General features: G+C 35.5%; 1 protein-coding gene and 1 non-coding gene across 5 annotated transcripts in view; both read left to right on the top strand.

Moving 5' to 3' along the window:
• Positions 1–18494, top strand: part of ZFYVE16 (zinc finger FYVE-type containing 16) — a 50479-nt gene extending 31985 nt beyond the window's left edge. For all 4 annotated transcript variants that reach the window (XM_045197845.3, XM_045197844.3, XM_024563524.3 and 1 more), the window contains 8 exons: positions 2003–2085; positions 2831–2935; positions 3974–4121; positions 6143–6223; positions 11297–11459; positions 12413–12518; positions 13557–13724; positions 15793–18494. In XM_045197845.3, coding sequence (XP_045053780.2) covers positions 2003–2085; positions 2831–2935; positions 3974–4121; positions 6143–6223; positions 11297–11459; positions 12413–12518; positions 13557–13724; positions 15793–15957 — 1019 coding nt within the window. In that variant the 3' untranslated portion in view covers positions 15958–18494. The remainder of the gene's footprint in view (positions 1–2002; positions 2086–2830; positions 2936–3973; positions 4122–6142; positions 6224–11296; positions 11460–12412; positions 12519–13556; positions 13725–15792) is intronic.
• On the top strand, positions 13278–13402 carry LOC112307590 (U6atac minor spliceosomal RNA). Its single transcript, XR_002975074.2, has one exon. It is a non-coding gene; the product is annotated as a U6atac minor spliceosomal RNA (small nuclear RNA).
• Positions 18495–20207: the final 1713 nt, after the last annotated feature.

The raw sequence follows: 20207 nt of genomic DNA, 5'->3' as shown, positions 1-20207 counted from the left end.
TAGATACTAAGTTTGTTTTTCACACACTGAAAGGAAAATCATGGAGCAACATGAAGGGCCTCTCAAAAGATGCACAGGGGTTGGAGCTGCACAGCTGTGGTAGCTGTTTAGGGGTGATGAGGGCAAACCAGCAGTTATACATAGAAATTAATGGTCTAAGCTGTTTTTTGAGTTCTTTATGTTCTGCTGGATTCTGGTATTTTGGTGTTATTGGTGCCCATGCTTCTTTAGACATGAACTTGGAAGTGTGGTGTGGTGTGGTGTGGTGTTTATTTTGTATTAGAGAAAACATACATATGGAAAAATTAGTGACAGAAATTAGAGTCCCATGACTAAAAACTGAAAGTAACTGCCTGAAATTAGTAATTTCCAGGTAGCATTATTTGTGCTTTTATGTTGAGACCATTTGGTTGGAATATCATTAAATGTTGGATTAGATGATTTATGAGGTCCCTTTGTAACTCTGATGGGTGTCATTCTAAACCATAACCTTTTAAAAACAGTGTTTTAAATAAAATTACCTCTATCAAGTTACAAAGATACTCCCTCATTCATCAGAGATGAAGTAAAAAGTCAGCATTTGCCTTAACCATACTATTTATCACTTTAATGTCTTTTACTATCATGTCTTAGGTTTTTTCCAGTCTATGCATTCTGTCCTCCAAATAACTTAGTTATCCTTTTAAAAACTCCACAACGTGTTTTTAATAGCAAAGACGTGAGTTATCCTGACTTAAGTTTTTAAACCAGATAATGTCAGGTGTGTTTTCTTAGAATTTTAAGGAAGTATATTTGCATACTAGGTATTAGAGAGGTTTGTTTATTCATCATGTAAGCTGAAGGTTAAAAATGTACCTGCTTTTTATCATCATAGAAGTAGTCTTACCTTCCTTTTTTCACTTTTCTTTTTTTCAGAGGTCCTGCTGCATTGCCAGCAAAGTTGTTTTTTTTTTCTTTTTGGTGTGCAGTATTTATAGTGCTCTAAGGAAAGAGAAAAGGAGCTAGGTGACAGACTCCATGTGCCTTCGCTTTCTGTGCATTGATTTCTCTGGTTTTGTGTGCTCCTTTCATCATGGTGATCTAAGAACTGTACAAATTTACTATATAAAGCCATAAATTAGGACAATTGAATATTAATTGTACTTGCCTTTAAAATCTTCTTTTTTTATAGTATTGATTTAAGAGAGAGAAACATTGATTTGTTGTCCCACTTACTGATGCATTCATTGGTTGAGTCCTGTATATGCCTGATCAGAGATCAAACCCACAACCTTTACATACATTTATCTTTAATTCTTCATACTTCTCTTTAAATGATCAGAACTTTCCTGGGGCAGAGGATCTAGCCAATTGTTGTAATTTTCCAACGGTCAAAGTTTTGTAGAAACATAGCAAAAAGTTAAATGCTTTGGAATCAGGCAAGCCTAGTTTCAAATGTTTCACCAGTTATTAATTTAGTCACCACAGGTAAATGTGTTTATCTCTGTGTCTTTACTTTTCCATTTGCATAGTAGGGCTATATGTACTTGCCTCATCAAGTTGTTACAAAGTTTAAATAAGATAATGTCTTTAAAGTTCCCAGTTCAATGTGGCACCTAGTAGATACTCAGTATGGGTTAATGTCATCTGTTATTTTCCCCAAAGAAATGATGGGGGGTATCCATACTGTTTAAAATATAGAATTAAAGGTAATTGCCCTGGCCAGTGTGGTTCAGTTGGTTGGAGCATTGTCCTGTAAACTGAGGGGTCGTGGGCTCAATTCCTGATCATGGCGCATGCCTGGGTTGCATGTTTAGTCCTTGGTCGGGGTGAGTACAAGAGGCAACTGAGTGACGTTTCTCTCTCACATTGATATTTCTCTCTCTCCCTCGCTGTCTTCCCTTTTCTAAAATCAATAAGCCTGTCCTCGGGTGAGGATTAAAAAAAAGAAAAGAATTAAAGATAATAAATTCCAGATTTTTTTTTTTTTTTACTGTAACCAGTTTTCCTTTCTTATCTATAGCATACCCTGCTCCTCTAACAAGTGTCAGAGGCCGAAAGCCTCTTTTTGGAGAGATAGGACACACTATTATGAACTTACTTGTTGTGAGTAATTGAACCATTTTATTTTGTTTCTATATTGTTACTTTAAAAATGTATTTAGAACATTTTACACACGTATGTTTTCCTATTATAATTTGGCATATTTGGTATAATGAAAATTTACTTATAATAAATCCTAATTCATTGAACATAAGTGGACAGTTTTTAATGAATTGCTTTTTAGATGAACACACCTTCTAATTTATGTTAACTGATTCTAGTTGCCTCTCAGTTCATCCTGCTGCAGTGCTTACATATTTAGGTAATAGGACATCTACACAGATGTTGAAGCTTTTGAAGATTTAGTAGAAAAGTGTTAGTAAAGTCATTAAGTTTGGTGATTATGAGCAAAGTATGGTTTATCTCCTCATTTGCTTTAGGAAGGATTGGCACAGATGATGCCTTGGGTTCCTTCACACCTCTGATTTCTGTAATTCCGTGTTTACTGTTACTAGAGAAAAGTATTTCAGTGGATTGATTTTATTTATAATACTCACTTTGAAGACCTATATGGAAGATCTTTAACTACAAAGAGTAATCCTTCCTGAGAATGAAATTCTTTATTACTGTTGTGGAGTAGCCAGAAGGATTAGTTGGCTTTTTAAGTTTGTACTGCTTTTTACATGCCATTTTCACAGTTACGTATCACAAGTCTCAAAATGATGGACACTGTTAAAGGATTTAGTGAATGGGTAAACGTGTATAGATCGTAGTTTTTAGAGTTTATGGAAATGTCTTTTTTATGTAGGACCTCCGAAATTACCAGTATACCTTGCATAATATAGATCAGCTGTTGATTCATATGGAAATGGGGAAAAGCTGCATAAAAATACCTCGGAAAAAATATAATGATGTAAGTATAACTGCTTTATTCAAATTTTGAAGATAATTATTGAACATTAGATTTCCTTAGGAGTCTGTCAGGGTAAATTTGTTTTGTATCAGACTCTTCTAATATATGAGGTCTGTCTGGAAAAAGTCTAGCCATTGTTACTATAATGAGAACCATTTGCACAATATTGATGTAACCTGACAGCCAAGGAGAGTGGACTGGAATGTGCGTGCATGAACAGTGATGACTTCACTGTACTACTCAGTAGGGTGGTAGACAACAGTTGAATGAACATGTGTACTGTGTGGCCATCACATTCAAAATGACTGAGCAAGCAGAGCAACAAATCGGCATTAAATTTTGTGTTAAGCTTGAACATTCCTCTGCAGGAACTATTTGGATGATTCAGAAGCCCAAAATTGGTAGCTTCCTCACAATAATGTACTCACTCATACAGCCCATCTCGTGCAGTTTTTCACAAAACATCAGATGGGTAGGTGACTCATCCCCTCTACAGCCCAGATTTGGCAATCTCCGACTTCTGGCTTTTCCCAAAACTAGAATCACCTTTGAAGGGGAAGAGATTTCAGACCGTTCATGAGATTCAGGAAAATACGACGGGCAGCTGATGGTGATTGGGAGAAGTATGTGAGGTCCCAAGGTGCCTACTTTGAAGGGGACTGAGGCATCATTGTCTTGTATATAATGTTTCTTGTATTTTATATCTTCTTCAATCATTGTCTCTGTTTTTCATATTACATGGCTGGATATCTTCTGGACAGGCCTCATATAATGGCAAAATGTTATTTTTGAAATTTCAGATTTGCTTCCTAATAAGGCATTTGTTTAATCCTATTTTTTCATCTTTTTTTTTTGTACTGTTTTATCTATTGAGGTGATTTTATCTTAATACAGTTGTTTCTATCACATTCTTGGGTAGTAGTCCATACTAAAATGTGACAATTATGAAGCTGGTCAGGAATGTGATTCTGAATTAGTGTAACTGATTAAGGCATAAAATGTTAAAAGTGTTTCTAAATGAGTGTTTTTTTTTTCTAGGTAATGAAAGTAATCAATTCTTCTAATGAGCATGTCATTAGCATTGGAGCTAGTTTTAGTACAGAAGCAGATTCTCATCTAGTCTGTATACAGAATGATGGAGTTTATCAAACACAGGCCAACAGTGCCACTGGGCACCCTAGAAAAGGTATTGGTTCCTAGTGTTGATCCATTAAACTACCTCAATAAATAGAGTTCTTTCAAAGAGGAAATATATATATTTTACTTATTTGCTGAATTGATGCTGATAAAAACAATATGCTTTAAAATCTTATCTATACAACATTATAAAATTGCTTCTAATTTGTGTTTTTCTTTTAGGCTACATTAGATTTAAAGATTTGGAACATAGATACCTTCATGCTTATAGTGTGTCCCATATGGTGGGAGCCTTTTTTTTCCAGTTATTTCTGTTTTTGAAATGAAGTTTTTTTTTCACCTTTTTTTACTCTTTGTCCTAACCCTCTTAATTACAGGGACACAGGACAGATAAGAATGTAGAGTAATTTATAAAACTGTAAGTGGTTAGGGATAGAAAATGGTAAAGGTGGAGTAAATAGCATGTTGAAAGACGTTACTCTCAGTTCTAGCCAATGGCCTCAGTGACTGCTATGATTACCAAACCCTTTCAGTGTAGGGCCTAACAAATGGAAACTTGAGTGGAAGTAAGTATTCCATAAATTAATACATTATTATAAAATTACATATTTAAAAGAGTCTGACATCTGCTAATAAAACTTTTTCTTCTGATTATAAAAGTGATATAAACTCATTTGTAGTAAGCTTGGAAAATATGTTTTGAAAAGTTAAGTGTGAATATATGGCCATTGTTGACATTTCTACTGTGTGTCCTTTTTATATTTATATGTGTTAAATAGATGATTTTATACTGAATATTTACACTTTTATATTGTGCTTTTCTCACCGTGCCACTGATATTTTTGACATTAAAATTTAACAACTATTTAATATCTGTTGAATTTGTATATATTTATGGTATAAGCTCAAAAGGTATAAATATTTATAGTACAAGTCTCTTTCCCCCCTTTGACCCTCAAGCCAGCCTCTTCCCCTCCCTACAGGCAACCAAACCAATGTTACTGGTTTTCTGTATATCCTGTCTGAGACATTTTTGTTTGTATGTATATTTAAGCAAACACACACACACACTCCCCTTTTTTCCACTATTTTTTTTATTGAAAAGAGAGATTTAATAATTTAAAGCAAGTCCTCAGTTGTCATTCTCTGCCTAATAATTAAAAATGTTGTCCCACATACATTGAAGACATACACTTGATGAAATACTTATCCCTAGAAAGGGAGAAAATGGGGGAAGTTATTTAGCTTTCCTGCCCTATTTCCCTATCTGTAATATGGATATATATTGTTTGGGGATATATTTAGGTTTTCTATACGTGTGTGCTTTCTGTGTTTCCTGTTTTCACCTCCCTCATCCAATAGCTCCCTGGCTCATTTTTAAGGGGAGGTTCAGGATTTTTGTTTTATATAAGTTTGAGTCTAAGGAAACAAAGATTTTCTGGGCCAAGACCTCTTCCACTTTTTTAAATAAGTCATAACATTTGTTCCATGGTGCCCCTGGCTTTTTCTTAACACATTTTGAATATTATTCTATGTTATATAAAAAATTTTCGCATTCCACATAACTTTCCACTTTTATGTGTACATCATTTAATTGCCCCTTATTGATGGACATAACTTTTACCAATTCTTGGCTGGCTATTTATAAAAATATACTGTTAAAAACCTTGTACACATGCTATGAATTTCTATAAATGGAATTGGTGTATCAAAGGAAACATGTATTTGTAATTTTAATAGATAATTATCAAGTAGTCCACCCAGAGAGTATTCTGATTATGCTCTCACCAATAGTGGATGTTCCTTTTCTCACACCCTCTCTGAGACAGACACACACATTTTAAATAGTATAATAGTCCATCAGTTATTAGGTACAAACATTAAATTACCTTTATGCAATATTTATCTTAATTTTGTTTTATTAGCTTTCTAATATAAGTTGGTGTGGGCATGACATTTATCAGATTCTGAAAATGTGCCATACTCCACATTATACATTTAACAAATATCATGTAACATAAAATAGGGCAGGTTAAAATATAATTGTTGTTTTTTTTTTTTTTTTATCAGTGACAGGTGCAAGTTTTGTGGTATTCAATGGAGCTCTAAAAGCATCTTCAGGATATCTTGCTAAGTCCAGCATAGTTGAAGGTAGGAGTTTCATCTTTAACATTGTTTTAATGTAAAGATGTTTTCCATTTCTTTTTGAAACTGTATTTGATAGTTATATAAAAGAATATATGTGCGTTACAAGGTTATATAAAGAACTCTATATAAGTACCACAAACTTCTGTGAAATCATTATGCAGCCCAAGAACTAGAACATGATCAATATTTGGGTCTCTTTATACTTTCTTTCTCTTTGTAAAAATTAACTATTAGACTGAATACTGTTTCTCATTCTCTTATTTTTTTTCACACTGTATAAACATATACCTAAGCAATATATTGTTTATTTATGGTTATTTGGGAGATTTATAAAAATGATATTCTTCAAATGGTCTTACAGAACTTACTATTTTCAGGCAACATTATGTCTCTAAAATTTATGCATGTTGTTACCAGTAACTGTAGCTGATTTGTTTTCAGTGCTATTAAATATTTTATTCTGTGAATGTATGACGATTTATCTTTTAAACATGGACATCTGGGTTGGTTCTCTTTTTTTTTTTTGCTATTATGAACAGTGGTGCTAATAGCATTCTTATTGGTGTGTGTTGACACTGGGCTTATGTCTAAGAGTATCTCTAGAGTATATCTCCAGGAGTGGAATTTCTAGGCAAATAGATTAGAAAATGTTCAACTTTATAAGATATTGCTAAATTGTTATCATCAGAATATGAGTTCCCATTGATATATTTTCTTCAAACATAGTTTTAAAATTATATTTTATTGATTATGCTATTATTCTTGTCCCAATTTTTCTCCCTTTGCCCCCCTCCACCCAACACCCCCCACTTCCTCAGGCAATCCCCACACCATTGTTCATATGCATGGGTCACCTGTGTGAGTTCTTTGGCTTCTCCATTCCCTATGCTGTACATTACATCACATGTACATTTCATCACATACATGAGTATGGTATAACTACCAATTTGTGTTTCTCAATCCCTTCATCTTTTTCCCTATTCCCCAAACCTCCTTGCCATCTGGCAGCCATCAAACCAGTCTCTCTGTCTATTCTGTTCTGCTTGCTTGCTTAGTTTTTTAGATTCTGTTGTTGATAGATATGTGTTTACTGCCATTTTATTGTTCATAGTTTTGATCTTCTTAAATAAATCCTTTTAACGTTTCATATAATAATGGCTTGGTGATGTTGGACTCCTTTAGCTTTTTCTTGTCTGGAAAGCTCTTTATCTGCCCTTCAATTCTAAATGATAGCTTTGCTGCATAGAGTAATCTTGGTTGTGGGTCCTTGCTTTTCATCACTTTGAGTATTTCCTGCCAGTCTCTTCTAGTCTGCAAAGTTTCTTTTTACAAATTAGCTGACACTCTTATGGGAACTCCTTTGTAGGTAACTACCTGCCTTTCTCTTCCTGCTTTTAAGATTCTCTCTTTATCTTTAACCTTTGGCATTTTGATTATGATGTGTCTTGGAGTGGGCCTCTTTGCATCCATTTTGTTTGGGACACTCTGTGTTTCCTGGACATTCTTTTTTCTCCTTGTTCTATGTGGTGGTTTTTTTGCTTATGTTCCAAATCATTGATTTGATCCTGAGCTTCATCCACTCTACTGTTGTTACCCTGTAAATTGTTCTTTATTTCAATTAGTGTCTCTGACTGGACCTTTTTTATGTTAAGGTCCTTGCTAAGTTCCTTGAGCATCCTTATAACCAGTATTTTGAACTCTGTATCTGATAGATTGCATATCTCCATTTTGTTTAGTTCTTTTTCTAGAGTTGTGATCTGTTCTTTCATTTGAGCCATGTTTCTCTGTCTCCTCATTTGGGCAGCCTCTCTGTGTTTGTTTCTATGTATTAGGTAGAGCAACTATAAATCTATGTATTGGTAGCATTGCCTAGTGTAGTAAGTGTCCTATGGGGTTCAGTGGCACTGCCTCCCCTACCACCCAGGCTATGTACTCAAGGTGCACCCTCCATGTGGGCTGAGTACACCCTCCTCTTAGAGTTGAGCCTTAATTATTGTTGGCAGGTCAATGGGAAAGATTTACTCAGGCCAATCAGCTGCCAGGATTAGCTTTGACTACTGACCACTACCCTCCACCCTCAGTGGAGGATAGGCTGTGCAGAGGCCCACTCCACATGGCAGGGCGTAACTTCAGGAGAGCTCTGGTGCCCACTTGTGTTCTGTCTGGTGCCACGTGGCATAAGCAATGAAACGATCTTCAGCTGGCTGCTTCTTGTGCTGGGCTTAGAGGTGCCCTGGTAAGGCCAGGCTTTGAAGCAAGGCCATCTCCTGCTAGTGCCAGGCCTGGGGCCACTTAGCAAGGTACAGGGGCCTTGAAAATGCCAGGTGCTGCTTGTTTGAGAGGATTTAGGAAGATCAGAAGCATGAGCCAAGACAAGTCATTCATATGGAAAATCCACTATAACTGCTTGGGTGGGCCTGTAAGTTGGGTGGGGCTGAGTCTCAGGGAATCACCAGGGTGGGACAAACAGTGGGAGCCAGGTGGATGGAGTCTCATATATAGTGCCTGCCACACTCAAGGATATGGTGGGAATGCTCAGAAGAGAAGCAATAGTCTTTTGTCAGCAGTTTTCTCTTAGAGAATGCTGTCCCCCATCTCTTGCCCTGATGCCAGACACTTCAGTTCCTCCCTGTATGCCATGGTGTCTTTCAAGCTGCTGCCCCTGTACTAGAGTTAAGCAGGAGTGAGTCTGAATAAGTCTGTGTGTGGGCCCTTTAATAGGAACTGCCTGGGAATCCAGCAGTCTCTTCCACTGACTCCATCTCTACTGGTTTTTACAGCCAGTAACCACAGAGACTTATCTTCCCAACACTAGAACCCTAGGCTGGGGGTCCTGGTGTGGGGCTCCTGAGATATCCCTCTTGATTTTTATCCACCACACTTGGGTGTGGGACTGGCCCATTCCACGTCTACTCATCTCAGCCCTTCCTACCAGTCTGGATGGATGTGGTTTCTTCTTTAATTCTGTGGATGCAGGACCTCCATTCAACTCTATTTCTGCCAGTTCTGAGTGATGTTCTATATTTAGTTGTGATTTTGATGTGGTTGTGCGAGGAGACAAGCCATATTTACCTATGCTGACATCTTGGAGACCTTTCAATCAAACATAGTTTTATCAGACTACTTAATTTGTGTCAGTCTGGTAGGACTGGACAGTATTTACTGGACATACATGTTGTTTTTTCTGTGAAATGCATGTTCACATCTTTTGCCCATTTTTCTGTGTGTTGTCTTTCTTTAACTGAATTATAGTTACATAGTTTTTTTTATATATTGTAGATTTCCCCCACCATTTTATAGTGTCTTATTAATAGAAGGTCTTCATTTTAATACAATATAATTTATTAATCTTTATGGTTAATGTTTTTTTAAGAAATCTTTCTACCCTGTAGTTAAAAAGATGTCCTCCTGTTTTGTCCCCAAAGATTTAAAGTACTGCCTTTAATACGTAAGTCCTAAATGTATGTGGACTTGATGTTTATGTATGTGTAAGGTAGGAATCCATTGACATTTTTCTGCATTTGAATAGGAATTGATCCAGCATCGATGATTTAGTTTTTTCAGTGATAGAGGCTTTTACTCACACCACCTCTTATACCAAATGTGTGGTTTTTGCTCACATCAACTAATTTTCTAGTTCTCTGATACTAACTGGGTGTCCAACAATTCAATTAAATTCTGACATTAACTACCCAGAGTTATATATAGCACAGACCCCACAGGTTGAGGGCTCAGTCCTATAAGACTGCCCCCCATTTCAGATGCCAGTTAGAAGTCTGGGGCCTCTTAATACTTCTATGTAACTGGCTATAAATAACAGGATCCCACCACCTCCTCCTCAGGGTCAATAATTTGATGGAATAGCTCACAGAACTCAGGAAATACTTTGTGTTTACTGGTTCATTATAAAACATTTGTAAAGGATATAACTTAGGAACAGCCAAATGGAAGATAAGCATAGAGCAAGGTGTGGGGGAAGGGGTCATGGAGATTCCATGCCCTCTCCAGCCGTACCACCCTTCCATCATATCACCCTCTGGTATCTTGATCTTTTTGCCAGCTCAGAAGCTCTCTACACCCTGGATTTTACTGGTTTTCATGGAAGTTTCATTATGTAGGCATGATTGATGAAATCACTGGCCATTGCTAATTGAACTCAATCTCCAGCCCCTTTTCCCAGTTCTAGTCAAAGGATGCAAAGTGACCCCTTCTGGTGCCCCTTCTTCACTGTCTTGACCCCAGATTCCAGGATCCCCCAGACTGTAATTTCTGGCTTTTTAGGCCTATAGGGCCATTGCAGGCTTAATGGATCACCATGTAGAAATTGTCCCAAGAAGAGACCCTGGGCAATTGTGGGCTCATGGTATTGCACTTCCTGCTGTCTACTATCTGAAATAATTGCCACATACATTTTGCCTAGTTTTATAGTTATTTTGATAGGGCTAGTTTGGTATCAAAGCCAGTAGTGGAAAATTTTTTTAACCTTTATTTAACATTTCTTTTTTACCATGAATGTTTTTTCTTTTATTGATTCTAGAGAGAGGGGAAGGGAGGGAGAGAGGGAGGAAAACATTGATGTGAGAGGGAAACATGGATCATTTGCCTCTTGTCTGCTCCCCAACCAAGGACTGAACCCTCAATCCAGGCATGTGCCCTTACCGGGAATCAAACCTGCGATCTTTTGGTTTGTGGAACAACGCCCTATGGAGCCACACCTGCCAGGGCAAAAATTTAAAAAAAAAAATTTTTTTAACCATTAAAGAAAGAATCCTTAACTTTGTAAAATAGTTTTACTTTCTAATAGAAGACAACCATTAAGATGATTTAACAGATGATTTAAAACATATTGTGCACAGAACAAAATACATTTGTATTTTGATACAAATTTTATGGCTTAAACATAAAGATTTTTTCTTTTAAATATTTTATTGTTTCTGTTATTAGTTGTACCAGTTTTTCCTCCTTTGCCCCCTCTACCCATCCCGCCCCCATGTCTGTGTATCATGCATATATGTGGTTTAGACATATAAACTGGTATTTAGTAAAATAAATGTGAGACATAACTCTAATTTTTAGATGGCTTAATGGTACAAATAACTCCAGAGACCATGGATGGCTTGCGGCTAGCTCTACGAGAACAAAAAGACTTCAAAATTACATGTGGGAAAGTTGATGCTATAGACCTGAGAGAATATGTGGATATCTGCTGGGTGGATTCTGAAGAAAAAGGAAACAAAGGGTAGGAACTTTTTGATACTAAAATGTAACTGATTTGATGGGAGAGGGAGAGATAAACACATTCTGTTAATAAAAAGAAATATTTTATTAAATGTAGAATTATACCATGGGTTTTGGTGCTTATACTCCAATTAATGAATGCAGTCTGATTTTTTCAGACATGTGCCTAACCAGACCCATGTGTGTTTTCTTGGCCAGGATGCTGTAAATTATTGAAGGGTGGTCAGTTAAGAGGGGGCCAGTGACAGAATGTCTGTTGTGTAGCAGTGTAGGCTTTATGCCTGGGCTGAGAAGGGCAAGGCACTTTCTCTGTGGTATGGCACCTATTTTTGTCAAGTAGGTGAAGGATCCCCTTTGGATGTTGTTTTGTATTGATTCACTGTAAATACAAACAACTGAGTTTAATAACATATACTTCAGAGTCCTTACAGAATATTACTGCCATTCCTTCCTCTTTTCAGTTACCCATTTCCTTCCTTCCTTCCTTCCTTCCTTCCTTCCTTCCTTCCTTCCTTCCTTCCTTCCTTCTTTCCTTCCTTCTTCCCTCCCTTCCTCCCTCCCTCCCTCCTTCTCTCTCTCTGTTTCTTTCTAGAATGGCTAAGGGGTCTGAAACAAAGAAGGGAGAAGAGAACTAATGCTGAAGGATTCTAAAATAGAATTTTTGAAATTCATGAGACAGCTTTTCTGCTAGGAGACTAACGTATTTTAAACTTCAGGTCTGAATTGGACATATGAAAAAATACATACAATTTCCTACACAATCCAGAGGTCTTGGTAAATGAATATAAACTACAGTTTTAATTATTTTGTACATAATTGAGATATCTTACTGATGGTTTAAATTTATAACTTTCATAATTTTTCCCCTTATTACATTTGTCCAAATCTAATAATTCATTTCATAAGAAACACCTTAGTAATAATAATTCTGTTGTACTGTGTTTTATTCTGTAGTGTTATTAGTTCTGTGGATGGAATATCATTACAAGGATTTCCAAGTGAAAAAATAAAACTGGAAGCAGATTTTGAAACTGATGAGAAGATTGTAAAGTGTACTGAGGTAGCTGAGAAAGATTCCCTTCCCCTTACATGCTGTGTTTGGATATGGTTTTTGTTTTTTTAACTGGGAGATTTTGTAATAGTCAACCTCTGAATGTTTAAGTACAGCTTATTACACTTTTTACATTACACCTGGAGACACATATTTCTTTCCAGACTTCCTTTTTATAACACCATATTTGTATTTCTGTAGTATTATTTCAGACTATTGTATGATGGTATTGCCCACCAGCTCAGAGTTATTGAGCCCACAGCCTTTCGGAGTACGGGACAATGCTCCAACCACCTGAGCCAGCCAGCCAGGGCTGACTATATTATTTTCATTTTTATCTTATTTAAAAAAATTAAAATATCTTACATCTATAAAATCACATATGCAAGTTATTTTTAAATGGTTCTTCCTTCCTTCCTGTCTTAAGAAGAGGATATGAAACTATAGACTCCTAAACCCTTAGTCCACCTCCATACTCACCCTCCCAGGTCAGGCAGTGTTACTCATTGTGTACATATTCTTTGTGATTTCCTGCATGCACAAGATGGAAATTATAGAGGATATAGAAATTGTAGAATGTTATTTCTTTGTTTCATCTTAACTTCATTAAGATGTCCTTATAGAACAGTGATGTTATTGGGAAGACTTAATTAGTATCCTTCTCTAAACTGAGTTAACAAGGCTTTCGTTGCTACTGGTTAACTTTAGGCAAAAATAGCTAACTCAGTCCTAAATTCCATAAAACCTTTGATTTTAAATCAGCTTACAGTGTTGTATGAAAGGAGAGAAGGTTAGCACTCCCCTTGACAAGAATGGAAGAGGCTCTTGGGCCTAACAACATGCCTATGGTTAAGGCATTGCCACCTACTGAAATCAACTTACAGATCATGTGTGTGTGTGTGTGTGTGTGTGTGTGATGCTCATATATATTACTCTTAAGCCAAAGAATTTCATGACACACTGGAATTTTATTAATAAAGTTGAATCAAAAATAGTAATTGTTACATTTTAAAATCATGACTTGTTTCCTAATTAAATACATTTCAGGTGTTCTACTTTCCAAAGGACCAGGATTTATCTATTTCAGCAACTCGTTATCAGTTTGCAAAAGAAATAGCCATGGCTTGTAGTGCTGCACTGTGCCCTCATTTGAAAACTCTGAAGAGCAATGGGATGAATAAAATTGGCCTCAGAGTTTCCATTGACACTGATATGGTGAGGCATGCTTTTGTGATATATTTTTGAAATGAATGGATCATATATTAAGATGATCAAAGGTTTTTCTTTACCTTTTATTTTGGGATAAATGAAAACAAGTATTTGTTCAACATTAATATGTACACACACTTCATGTACATTATCTCCTTTACTTTCCACAATGGGCCAGCTAACTTTTCTTTTTCTGTTTTTTGGTTACAGTTGTCCCAGTTTTTCCCTCTTTGTTCTTCCCTGTCCCACTCCCCCTCCCTCAGTCAGTCTCCACCCTGTTGTCCATTACCAAGGGTCCTTTATACATACTCCTTGACTAGATCCTTCCCCCTTTTTCCCCTCGTTATCCTTCTACCCCTCCCCTCTGTGGTCATTGTCAGTTTGTTCCTTATTTCCATGTCTCTGTTTCTGTTTTGCTCGTTTGTTTTGTTCATTATGCAAACATTTTTATAAAAGTCTAGGCAGCAAATATTTTAGGCCTTCTGGGTCTGAAGGGTCTCTTTCACAGCTACTCAACTCTTCCATTATAGTGCAAAAGCAGCCTTAGACAGTATGTAAACTAACAAGCTGGTTGTGTTCCAGTGAACTTGAGTTTGCTGCCCCTGCTCCACAACAGTCCTGCTTGATAAGTAGGTTTTTAAATTTATTATTCTGAATAGACTATATTCACATGATTTAAAATTACACTAAAACTGTATGTATAACAGTACAAGTCAGTGAACATTTCCGGAGAGCAGTATTCACACTGCAGTCTCTGTAATTGGCTCTGTAACTCCCTGCTGTAATATAAATGATGCCCAGTGCAGGTTTGTACAGTAATAGACTTGGAAAGACCTCCTTCCTACCCTTAACTCCAAACCCTTTAGTCCCTCTCCACGCTCCCTCTCATTCTTCCTTCCTGGTGAGGCAATCAAATGTTACCCATTTCTACATATTCTTTGTGATTTTATACATGAACAAGCAAACGTGTGTATCCTTTTACCCCCTCCTTTACACTTTTTTTTGAACTTAGCTTCTTTAATTTAATATATCTTAGAGATATTTCATGTTACTGTATATTCTTTTTAAGTTGCATGGTAGTAGTTTATTAAATAAATGTACTATAATGTATTTAAGTGGTTGTTCTGCATGTTTGGTATGTACTGATTGACATTTGGTTATCCACAATATTTTGCCTTTGTGTAAATGTGAGTATGTCAGAAACATTCCCAGAAGTAGAACTGCGAGGTCCAAGTATGTACTCAATAGGTATTACCATACTGTCTCAAGTAGAGGTTACGCCAATTTATATTTCGATCATAATTTGTGAGAGCGTTCTTTCCCTCCACATCCTTATCAGAGCAGCATGTAATCAAACTTTTGAACTTTACAAGTTTGATAGGTAAAAAATGGCACTCCAGTTATTATTTTAATGTGCATTTCTAACTATTTCCAACATCCAAAACAATAGATTTCAAAGCAGGTTCTTCATTAGAGTGGTTTATCTAAACATGAAGGCGTTCATGTGCTGAAGTTCTGCTCTTTGTCAGCCAAGATGTGTTATAGTTCTTATTGGAAAGAACTTATATTTTCATCTCATTGTTAAAAGTTCCTTTTTCCAGAAAACACCTGATAATTATTTGTTATTTGAGTAAGCACTGTTAATATATTTTAGTCAAATTAGAATGTCATTTTCATCAGCAATATTAAATTAAATATTAAATATGCAAAAACAATTTCAAAATATTTTAAAGTAGATTACTTTTTTAATACTGTGGGGTTTTTATTTAAGTCATGTTGGTAATTATTCAAAACCTTAGCCCTCCAATGTGTTTACATGTTCATTGAGAAGAAACCTAAAGTATGAATTTGTGGCAATTTTTAAAAATTTTAATGACATCTGTGGGAGAACAGTTATAGTTTATGTCATAGATGGATAAAAGAAATATAGGATAGTATATTATGAATAAAATGTCTATCATTTGCTTAACATGCTTAAACTGGATGTTTTTTTAGTTTATTTTCTATTTATCTGCCGGGCTGCTCAAGATTGCTTACTTTCTAGGGTTGACTTATCAAGATTTCTTTCTTCCAGGTTGAATTTCAGGCAGGATCTGAAGGCCGACTTCTTCCTCAGCATTATCTAAATGACCTTGACAGTGCGCTCATCCCTGTGATCCACGGTGGGGCCTCCGACTCTACTAGTTTACCATTAGAAATAGAATTAGTATTTTTCATTGTAGAAAATCTTTTTTCCTGAAAAGATGTTAGTAACTCATATTATTATATATTGCAAACTGAGGTGTTAAAACTAACTCCAGCACTAAACCTGAAAGGCCACAGACACTAAAACTAAGTATGTTTGATGTTTGAAACACATAAAAAGCTTTGCTTTATAGGCAGGAATGATCTTTTTTAAATCATTAGCACAATTTTAGTCTATAAATTTATGAGATCCAGTTTTTGAAGCTTCACACTTAAAATACTAAAAGAAAAATTACTTCTGTTTTTAAGAAATTTGTAGCATTCCTGTGTTATTTAAATGTTATGCCAAAGTATCTGCACTTAGGTAACCCCTCTTGATGCCAAGATCAATTTTAATGAAGGTTCTTTTCAGATGTACCCTTATTAAGGGAAATAATCTGTTTTCTGTATATGCCAGTTAGATTACCAGTTTCTAAAGTCTGTTAAAATGTATTTAAGTGGCACAGACCAGTTTCCATATTGACTTGATAATTCTTTGACTAAGGCAGATAACTTATTTGTATAATTAGAGTGGAGACCTACCTCCATGACTAGATGAACTCTGTTTGGATTAAAATCAGAATTTTGCCATTTTTCTTCTCAAATTATTACATGTTTTTTTTTTTTTTTGATTAAATGAGTATTCTTAAAATAATTGTGGGTGCGTCAGGATTTTGTGCTTCTATATTTAAGTATATTGTTTTTATAACAAGAACATGTGATTCAGTCTGTGTTTTATAAATCTTTAATAATTTATAAATAGGCAATATTTTTGTATTGCAGTATATTATTTTTCCTCCTTTCTTTCCAAAATATACCACTGTATTTGCCACTTATAATAGTGATTGACGACAGGCCAGATGACCCTTGAAGTAGTCATTATGTAGCAATAAATGAAACCTGAAACAGGTTGTTTTTTTTTTACCTCTCCTTTAAACCTTAGAAGTTTCTAGGCAAGTCTACATATTTTCATTGACACCAGTATATTAATTATAAATTTTAATGAACTAATTACTTTTGCATATTTTAAATTCTTTATATGGTAGTTATTTTTTATAACAGAATATTAACATAAGTTAAATTCTATGTATTTAAAACTTACAGAGCTTTCTTCTTTACTTCAAACAGCAAAATAAGAGAAGTATGTTGTGTTAAAAAAAGTAATCAGTATATTTTAGTTATTCCTGTCTTTTAAGTTATATAAAATATAATCATATTTTGATGCTTTTTTACTTATGTGGAATATATATGTTTTTGTATCAAAACAATTGTGTATCTCAAGAAAACGAAATTACACTAAATAGCTGTGCTTTAAAAAAAATATTTAGAAAGCATCTCAACTTGAAGACCAACTCAAGGTTAACTCAGGAACTGAGGTCTCAGGCTAGGAGAGACTAAGAATTTTAATCAGATTGGCCATAGGTTCCTACTAAATCACCTGTGTTGTACTAGCCAAAGACACAGTATGGAGGAGAGTATTAGTCTTCTGGAAGTAGCTACTTCATAAACAATGTAACACGTTGCAGATATTAAATAAAATGGTAACTTGTAATAACTTGTGAAGTTTATTGAAATGGTATAAAGTAAAAACAATTACATATCAAATTCAGTTTATGTGTTCTTTACATAGTGTGTGTTTATTTTATAATAAATAACTGCACAATTTATGAATACTGGAACTTAAAGTATGGTGGAGGGCTGTTTCCATGATGGGATAGCTTTAGATTTATTTTCCAAAATTTTCTACATTTCATAAGAATTAGAAGTATGGAATTTGGAGGCACCTTTTAAAGATTTCTCTGTAGATGTATGATTCTCAATACATTTGTTACCATTTGGTCATGTTCTTCATGTTGGAACTTAATTTGAAATTTTAATTTTTTTCAAGGTGAGAAAATAGAATGGTTCTTTGTACTCTGCAATGATCTGTTTTTGGTCTTATGCCTTTTAATTCTACTCCCTTTTTCTGAATTTTGAAATATGAAGTAAAAGCTAGCCTATTTTATGCAGCCATTCCACAAACTTTGTGTCTATATACTTACTATATGCAGAGCACTTTATTAGCCGTCATTGGTTGAAAGATGAATAAAATAGTTCTTTTCCTCTTGGAGCTGAATGTGTGAAGCAGATCATTAACAAAGTTAAAGTAATTGCTATATTAGAAACATGGATCTACAAGAGGTGGCTGGAAAAACAACCCAGGAGGGTAGCTACACCAATAATGAGAAGGCGACCTGAGAACATGTTAGATAGTGGGCACTAAACTTGTCTACACAAGAGTTAAAAATCTAAAAAGTAAGTAGTCTATAAAAGACCAACTTTCCCTTTTAAGGCTATTTAAAGAGTTTTTTGTGTTTGTGTGAATATCATGCCTTAATAATTTAATTATTATAAACGTAGTAGCCTGAGTGTGGTGTCTTAGTCACCTCTAAGTTTATAAACTTGGATTTAGATACTGTTTCATAAGTAAATAACAGCTTTTTTAAAAGAGCAAACATAACTTTGATGACTTGACTCATATCTTAAAATATCTTGAAATAAATCAGAAACCTCCAGACCATCCTAGGTTTTCATTTGTCTTTGTGATTAAAAAAAACTGTTTCATATATGTAATATACAGGGTCCAGCACAAATAACGCCTCTTTTATTACAAAATCTTTTATTGTAAAATCATAAGCATGTAATTCAGTAACATAACAATATCATACTCAAGCACACCATATGACATTTTAGGTGAAATGTTCACATTAAAATTATAAATCATTAGCTCTCGCTGGTGTGGCTTAGTGGATTGAGCGCAGGCCTGGGAACCAAAGGGTCGCCAGTTCGATTCCCAGTCAGGGCACATGCCTGGGTTGCAGGCCAGGTCCCCTACTGGGGACGCTTGAGAGGCAACCACACATTGATGTTTCTCTCCCTCTCTTTATCCCTCCCTTCACCTCTGTCGAAAAAAATAAATAGTAAAAACTGTAAGTGATTACACCCATATTAATACCCTACCAACCACATTCAAGCAGGCATTACTTCTGCTGGATCCTGTATATACATGATTCAAATATCAAAAAAATATTAAAAACTTACCAGTGTAAGTCTCACCCCCCACCTTGTATGCATATACCTTGTTCTTTGCATTCTCCAAACTCAACAAGTAATCAGTTGTATTAGTTTTGTGTATCTTTCCAAGGTTTAGGTGCAGTAGCAGCAAATATATACATACATATATATTTTCTCCGTTTTTTCAATACAAATGTAGCATGCTATTTATACTGAAGAACACAACAGTGCAGCCAACTGAGCCACACTGGCCAGGGCAAGGGTAAACATTACTGAAGTGAATGGAAAGATAGAAGTCCCAACCAAAGAAATAGAAGCTATATATATATATTTTTTAATGGAAATTTTAGAATTGAAAAATACAATAACAAAAAATTTACTGAAGAGTCTTCATAGTAGAATGTAGACGACTAAGGGAAGAGTGAGTGAATTTGAATATATCTAGTCTAAATAACAAAGAGAAAAAAAGTAGAAAAAAATAAAGAAGCTTTGAGGACTTATGGGACAATATCAAAAGGTCATAGGAGTCCCAAAATATTGGAAGAGGAAAAAAAAAAAAAAAAGCATAGCCAGGCACTTCCTAACCAAACAAGGAAAAGTTCTTGAAAACAGCCAGAGGAAAATGACACTGTTCATGTGGAAGAACAAATGTTTGAATTAAAGACAACTTTTCATCAATGGAGGCCAAGCCAAGTGCTGGAAACAGCCTAAGTGCCCATCAGCAAATGAGTGGATCAAAAAACTGAGGTACATTTACACAATAGAATAATATGCAGGAGAAAGAAAGCAGGAACTCCTACCCTTTGCAACAGCATGGATGGAACTGGAGAGTATTCTGCTAAGTGAAATAAGCCAGGCAGTGAAAGACAAATACCATATGATCTTACCTACAAGTAGAACTTAATCAACAAACAAGTGAGCAAAATAGAACCAGAGACATGGAAATAAGTGACAGTAACCAGAGGGGAGGGGGATAATGGGGCAAAGAACACGTATAAAGGACCAATGGACAAAGACAAAGTGGCAGGGGTCGGGGCCGGGGGGTGGGGAGGATTGACTGTGGGAGGTGGGGGTGGGGAGGGCCGGGGAGAGTAATGGAAAAATGGGGACAACTGTAATTGAATAACAATGTTAAAAAGTTACAAAATAAGTAAACAAGAAATGGAGGCCAGAGACAGTGGGACAACATGTATTTAGTGCTTAAAAACAACA

This window comes from Desmodus rotundus, chromosome 1, assembly GCF_022682495.2.
Source record: "Desmodus rotundus isolate HL8 chromosome 1, HLdesRot8A.1, whole genome shotgun sequence".
In the NCBI taxonomy this organism is placed as follows: Eukaryota; Metazoa; Chordata; class Mammalia; order Chiroptera; family Phyllostomidae; genus Desmodus; species Desmodus rotundus.
The sequence above is the reverse complement of the archived record's forward strand: the minus strand, read 5'-3'. Positions and strand labels throughout refer to the sequence as shown.